We start from the raw sequence: 7,525 nt of genomic DNA on the forward strand, positions 1-7,525 counted from the left end.
CATGCGAGCATCCTTGTTAGTACCAAGGGGAGGTAATGGGCAAGAGTTATTGCCCTTTGGTTATGAACTAGGAAAATACGATTTTCATCTTATAAGTAGGGCTGGATTTGTGAGGTGGCAGGCCAATATTCCTAACTTAATGTGACGGGGTAATTATTCTCAGAGAAATATAATTTACTTAAAAATTTGTTATCTTGTCTGTGGAAAGGGAATCAAAGTGTTTGGACGTCTTCATAGCAACAGTGATATTAGGAATCACAGGATAATGATGATTATGAGTGATCTGCCTGCCAAACTATGACATTGGTCAAGGATGCAGTCAAACATGCAGGTTATGTACAGTATGTAGGTGAAATCATGTAGACAATGATAATGCAGACATGGAACATGTACTTACCAGCACCAGTGTAAATTTCAACCTTGGATTATGCAGAGCTCTGGGCAACTTTGTGTAGATCAGACGATGTTTTTGTGTGGGATTCCTTAGCCCCATATTTGTCCACAAGGTTTTGGGAACTTATCATACAGTTTTGTTAACCCAAGAGGGCAACCACAATAATTTATTTTGGTATGATATTGGTGCCTCTAGTGCAATTTGGTATGATGTTGGTGCCACTGATGGCAACAGCAGCACATTTGTTGTCATTTATGGAGTATGGAAATAGGATAACATTGTTGTTTCTCAGAATCACCATAGGCTCCATACAAAGTCCCATTCATTGACAGTCTTCATGACAAATAAGTACCCATCAAGGTATCAGCTCACCAAGATGTGTTTGTAACATTTCAAAATATGAATCAATTAGCCAACTGGCAAACCTATGCTGTAATCATATTCGACCATTTCACAAACTGGGAAGTCAGTCAGTACATCAGAAGCAAAGGTTGTACATGGGCTGGGATCAAAACAGAGAAATCTCTCTGCAGATTTCCCAGCTTGACTTCACTACATTTTACCCAATTTATTACTTTTCGCTGGGACACCGGGACTTGTTCAGGCAGTCTTAATACACATGTAAGTTTTGACCCTGTCCTCAATTAAAAGATGCATAACTGTTATACTGTCTGATAAGACTGTTGTTGGAGGGCTCAGGTGGCCAAATGAGTGTCATTGACATACCTGTGGAAAATGTGTGGTTTTCCTAACCTTTAGCTATCAAAATACAAACCTTTAGCTGTCAAAATAAAATGTTGCACCATCGTATACTTGTGCACATTGAGCAGAGGTCAACTCGAAAAGATAAGAGCCATGATGAAAAAACAAATGAGTTCATGTTATCGGGCAACATCCGACTTATGTTGATGCCAGCTAAACATTATTGTCTTGGGGTAACTCATAACTCAGTAATTGGTTACACTTAAAGAAAGCAAAGCTTTATCACCAGCTTTGCACATACATGTTGATTCTGCATTGTCAAAGACAAGGTCACTTAGGAGTTGCACTTGAAAGTATATATGAAATGCCAGCTGATGATCACAAGCAACTACCTGGTGGGGAGGCAATGATGTGGATATAATCAGGTTTGCAACCAAGCTGCATGATGAAATCAACAACAAAACCAATATTCTCACTAAATAAAAACGTGTTGTTATAGATACAATCTGTATACTCAGCATGGCAACAACTGGTGGCTTAAGAGTTGCTGTAATTGTGATTATGGCAACCATCATAGGCATACTAATTGGATTTGTCATTGGAGCTACATTGATAGCAACAACTGGTGTGGCTAGCAGCACTGGAAGAATTATTTCCATTACATATACAATAAAAAATAAAAACAAATACATATCTGTTCTGAAATTCTTCCAGCAACACAAAGTAGTTTCAGCACTATCACCAAGTTGTACTCAGTGGCCATCTGAGATAAAATGATTACCATTGCTCATTTCAAGACAGGGCTGTCCATAAACAACTCCACATACAGAGCCAAGGGACAGAACCAAAATATGTCATTGCAATAAAATTTGAATAATAGTAAACATGCCAGGAGTGGCACAGCCACCATGACATTCTTGTGGGCAGAGGTTGATTGCGGATGCAGTCTCAGACCCCTGTCAGTGCATGGGTGGTCAGGGTCTACAAGTTAACCCAGACAAGTTACAAACAACCTGAAATCACAGTTCCTGGTCCCTGCTTGTTACTTACAGGGATTCATCATGGATGTACCAAAAGGGGAAAAGTCATGGGGGTCTGGAGAAGCTAACCCTAATCAAAATCTGAAGGTGGTCATGAGAACCTTTGGGCATCATGGTCTCGGACCTCTGTTTCAAAGCCCATGGCAATTCATCATAGATACATGGGCGTTTGCGAAAGGGAATTATCAGAAGGTCTAAAAAGAGTTAACCCTGATCAGTAACCAAAATCTGAAACCCCCATTTTAAATCTACTATAGTCTGAAACCCCCATTTTATGTCTACTATAGTCTCTATGAAAATATAGATTCAAGTAACAAACTGAGATAACGTCAGGTCCCCTTTTATTAAAACTTTTAAGATATCTGAACAAAACATTTTCTGTATATGTGTATGTGTGTGTGTGGTTTGAGTTCTTTTATTTTTCTAGCTTTAGAACTTTAATTGTATAGTAAAGTCATACAGTACAAGATAATATACTGCTGGGCACTCAGATCATAGGATATATAAGGTGGTTTATTCCAAGTATACACACAAGTATACAAAAAAAATTAATGCATTGAGCAGTTTAGTATTTGTTCAACAATATTTCTGTGTTGTAAATCACACAGTCGTGTTAAGTAGAGAATACTCCAGTATGAAGACAATATCTATGTGGAACCCAGCTAGAAATATCATGTTATGTATGTTTTGCAGTATGAATCTGGAGGAACTGTATTAAGCACAAACTGGAAAGAAATTGGCTCCAAAACAACAGAGGTCAAACCACCAGATGGGATGGAGTTCAAGAAATGGCAATACTAAGAGGAATCCTTCCTGTAATATGGAAGAATGTGGTGTATTTCAGCCTTCAGTACATCTATGCTTGTAGATACCTTCAGTATTGAAAAGTGATGACTGTTCAGAATTCCTAACCTCATTACTGAAGATTGATTATTTTCCTCTTTTAGTACTTAAGTGTACATTGTTACCTTCAGTGCTGAAAAGTGCTCTTTAATTATATTGGCAGTCATGAAGGGTTCAAATTATTGCTTGGTTATCTTACCTCAACATCAAAAAGTATTTTTTTAATGCTACACTACAACAGTGGAAGGGCATGCATTGTTTATTACCCATAGCTCTTTATTCTGTCCAGCCATTTTTTGTGTTGAGGTCAGTCTGGTATGGTATATGTGTTCCATGAATAAATTCTTGGGCTTATTCATCTTAGAAACACCTGGCTACTATAGAAACATTTAGAATAAGTTAATAAGAATTTTACCAGGAACACATATTGACAAGAAATTTAGTATTTAATGTTATTTGAAATTTAGTACTGTGTTCATACCAGCAATTTTCTTCTCAATGCTGTCTGTCCTAACTTTTTGGGTTGACATATTCTGCCATTACCATTAATACTTGTAGCTGCTGTAGTCATTCATGAAGTATCTTGTTTGTTGCAGAATGGATTTTTTTAACGATGTGACAGATTGCAATATAAGACATTGTAATATGCTTATATATTAATGCACTGATATGTGTACAGTGTACATACAGTATTAACGGGAAGATAGGTGTACAGTTTACAGCCAATGTAAACAGGAAGATGTGCTTACAGTGTACATTCAGTGTTAGCAGTAAGGTTTGTGTATACATTCAGTGTTAGCAGGACGATGTGTGTACAGTGTACATTCAGTGTTAGCAGGAATGTCTTTATGGATTGAGATGATAATAAAGTTAATTTCTGATTAAAGACTGCATTTGTCTGTTGAATTAAGATGGGAGCTGCTGTGGCTTAGATGTTAGCATGCCACACTTGCAGCAAGAAAGTGGTATTTTGTTACAGCCCAATTCCTGTGTCGTGTTTCTGAATGTGCCATTAAACATCACTCAATCACTTCACTGTGTTGATTTTATTGTATTTTATTCTTTCAACTACTAAGATGTTGATTTTAAGTTGCCTGAGAGAAAACTAATGAGCCTGAAATAGACAGGTCACTGACCTTGACCTTGTACTCTTGCATGTGCCTAAAGTGTGAAAGAGCCAGCCCAGGACTACTTTAATAGGCAAAAGCATGCATGGTATTGCCATGACAACTGAACATTATTGTCAGTCATTCTAATTTGATAGAATAGACCTTGTCAAGTCAAAAGCACTTCTAAATGTCACCAGTGAAAAAGAAAAATCTATAAAAATGTACAATTGATAGTGACATACCTTTTCGTTTTTGTTTCTCCTGCAAAAAATGATCAGGATTTAGGCCACTATAAGTATCGATTGAATTTTTTAATTCAACTTTATCACCCAGACAGTCATTAAACTTGAGTGGTACATTAGCAAAAGTAAGTCATAGTAAGCTGTTTTTCATCTATAATGATCATGTTTATACATCAGACATGATTTTTCTCCATTTTAAAGCTGAATTCCGCTTTTCTCCTGACATGAATCCGATTTTTCATCATATAGTCTTTTTTTAAAAAATCATCTCCGATCTGGTTTTCTAAATACGTTTTTTTCGGTCCCATTCTGCAACGACCCTTGTAACCTATTCGTTCCATATATTAGTTAGCCCATGATTCTCGTAAAGAGTATTCTGATTGGTCAAAAGTTTAAATTCATCCAGTGAATCTTCATGTAATGGAAACTGATGACAATTTAAAGAAGAAGCGTGTTTGCAAAAAATGGCTTCCCAATTGTTGAGAGAGACCATGACATGAGAGTTTAGATAAAGGTTTAAAAAAACGTATGGAAGTCTATGGAAATTTAGCTGGTCAGTTTATAAGAAAACTGAACTCGAGAGGACTGGTATTTTGTGACCTCTGCTCTACGTTAATCGCGGTTGGAAGAGTTAGGAATGGCAGCTACTACAAAAGAAGCTGCATATGGAAAAATTGAAGCTCAAAAGGCATCTGGAAAAAGTGCAGTTAATTACTGTAAGAAGAAAGATTTCTTGCATGAGAGAACAGATGTAGCTTTCTGTCAGAATATGCACACTTCATGTCACCAATACAAGCACCAGCTTAAAAGGAAAAAGGCTCTCACTGAGAAGGAAAAGAAACGATTGCACATTGAGCCCAAAAAGGAAGGCTAAAGAAATTTTTGCCAAAGCTGCACAAAGAGCTCGACTGGAATATCAACAGGTTGTGTCCATTGGAGAAAAAGACCAGTGAATATATGGGATTATTTGTATATAGGATGTAATTTGGTATTTATTTTACAGATTTGTTATGAAAAGCTATTTACTGTAAAAATTGAGAAATTTTTATGACTTTAATTATGATGCGAACACTGACATGCACATGAATTAACTTCAGCACCATAGTATTGGAGAACAAATTCATGTGACAAAAAATATTATTCAAGTTGAAACTTTTTGGTAAGTTTGTTAGTTTTTCAAATGATTATTTTGTTATATATTATGATCATAATTTGCACCATGAGCAGTTATTTATGATTGGAAAATGGACCCCCAGATCGGGGACACTGCCTCTCGAGACCCCGTTAGGGGAGGACCCTCAAACCCTCCTTTCAAATTTTCAGCTTTTTTGTGGAATACCAAAATCATGTCTGATACTTTTTGTTCAGTTTCTTTGATACTTTTATGTAAACTTGTGAAACTTCATTTTGTGATTTACCTTGAGTAATAATCATTGTAAACTCAAATCACAATGATCTAATTTAGCTCACCTGACCATAATGGCAAGTGGTATGGTCCAGGATCACAACAAAATGTTAATTCTTACCTGTGCCAACCATTTTGTTTCTCCAAAGAAGATGGTTTCATATATTATATTAATGCTGGTAAGATCATAAGATATCTATCCATAGTTTTGAGGATACGACATGTGTTTCTGTGTGATGAAGGCCTCTGTTCCTTTAAGTGATTAAGTGTGCTTGGCTATATTATATTCATATTACACCATTTGGAATGCATATTTCTTCATTCCAATGTCTAAGTTCTTGTTTTCTATTTATAAAATTAATTTGATTGATCTAAACCATTTTGAACCAAGTATCTCAGTACCGTCCAGCTTGTTTCATGTTGGGGCTGTACCGTTTAATTTTCTTTCATTATATTTTTTGCATGCAAATTTAAGCATTACTGCAAATAATTGAAATTCCTCCCTTTCTTAACACTTCATGCAAAAACAGAATCTGTACTTTTCATCACTTGGTTATTTAAGCCTTACTTGGCGATTGCTGGCTTCATCTTATAAATCTGTTGTACCGGTGTGTAGTCCCTAAATGTAAAGTGTGTTCTCATCACCATATTTTCTGATAATGGGCATTTCAGTCAAACTTGAAATATGTATAATCAAAATTTTGGATTAGTTAAGTAATAAACCAGATCCATGGATGTCAGTGATGTGATCTTGCATCTGATCGCATGAGCTTGATACAACTCTGAAGGCCATAAATTGTTTTATCTGATTTTGATCAAACTTAGAATATAACCTTGTATCATCAAGATCTCTGATATGTTTGGTAATGAGCAAGATCCATGAATATTAATAGGTGATCATGCATCTGATTGACTGAGATTTTTACCGGTTTGGAGGCCATATTGACACTCTGATTTTAAAACTTGGACTAAAGCTTGCACCATGAAGAACTTGGAGGAGTTTGATAATTGGTAAGTTTCCACATATTAATGAAGTTGGAGGAGTTTGATAATTGGTAAGGTTCCACACATTAATGAACTTGGAGGAGTTTGATAATTGGTAAGGTTCCACATATTAATGAAGTTGGAGGAGTTTGATAATTGGTAAGGTTCCACATATTAATGAAGTTGGAGGAGTTTGATAATTGGTAAGGTTCCACACATTAATGAAGTTGGAGAAGTTTGATAATTGGTAAGGTTCCACACATTAATGAAGTTGGAGGAGTTTGATAATTGGTAAGGTTCCACACATTAATGAAGTTATCTTAGATGTGATTGGCAGAGCTTCTTATAACTTGAGAGAGTATTCATCCAGTTTAAATCAGAACTGTAAATTGATTGGTATTTTTTCATCCAGTTTAAATCAGAACTGTAAATCAGTATTTTTCTTCCAGTTTAAATCAGAACTGAATTGGTTGGTATATGCTGGACCAATTATATTAATCAAGTCATCCTGCATATAAATTTGTGGTGCTTATCAACAATGGCAACTCTTTTTCTGATCAGTCTTTTATCATTAAGATGTCGTATGAATTTGATATATGAGTAAGATCTATAAATATTGATGAGGTAATCATGTACAGTGATAGGCTGAGTTTGTTACTAGCCCAGATTTTAATACACTTCTATAATCGTGGTCTTGTCGAAATAATACTGATGATGTGATCTTGCATCTGATTGAGCTTGTTACTCCAGAAGAAATTATATTTATTATCAAAATGGAATAAAGCTTGTTTCGTATCATACATATA

General features: G+C 35.8%; 1 protein-coding gene across 1 annotated transcript in view; it reads left to right on the forward strand.

The window, feature by feature from the left end:
- Positions 1 to 7,525, forward strand: part of LOC149797435 (protein SGT1 homolog) — a 72,737-nt gene extending 65,212 nt beyond the window's left edge. The window contains exon 13 of the mRNA XM_089962232.1: positions 2,830 to 7,525. Coding sequence (XP_089818358.1) covers positions 2,830 to 2,937 — 108 coding nt within the window. The 3' untranslated portion in view covers positions 2,938 to 7,525. The remainder of the gene's footprint in view (positions 1 to 2,829) is intronic.

The sequence above is a fragment of the Sinohyriopsis cumingii genome, chromosome 6, assembly GCF_028554795.1.
Source record: "Sinohyriopsis cumingii isolate HCF-2022 chromosome 6, ASM2855479v2, whole genome shotgun sequence".
NCBI classification, from domain to species: domain Eukaryota; kingdom Metazoa; phylum Mollusca; class Bivalvia; order Unionida; family Unionidae; genus Sinohyriopsis; species Sinohyriopsis cumingii.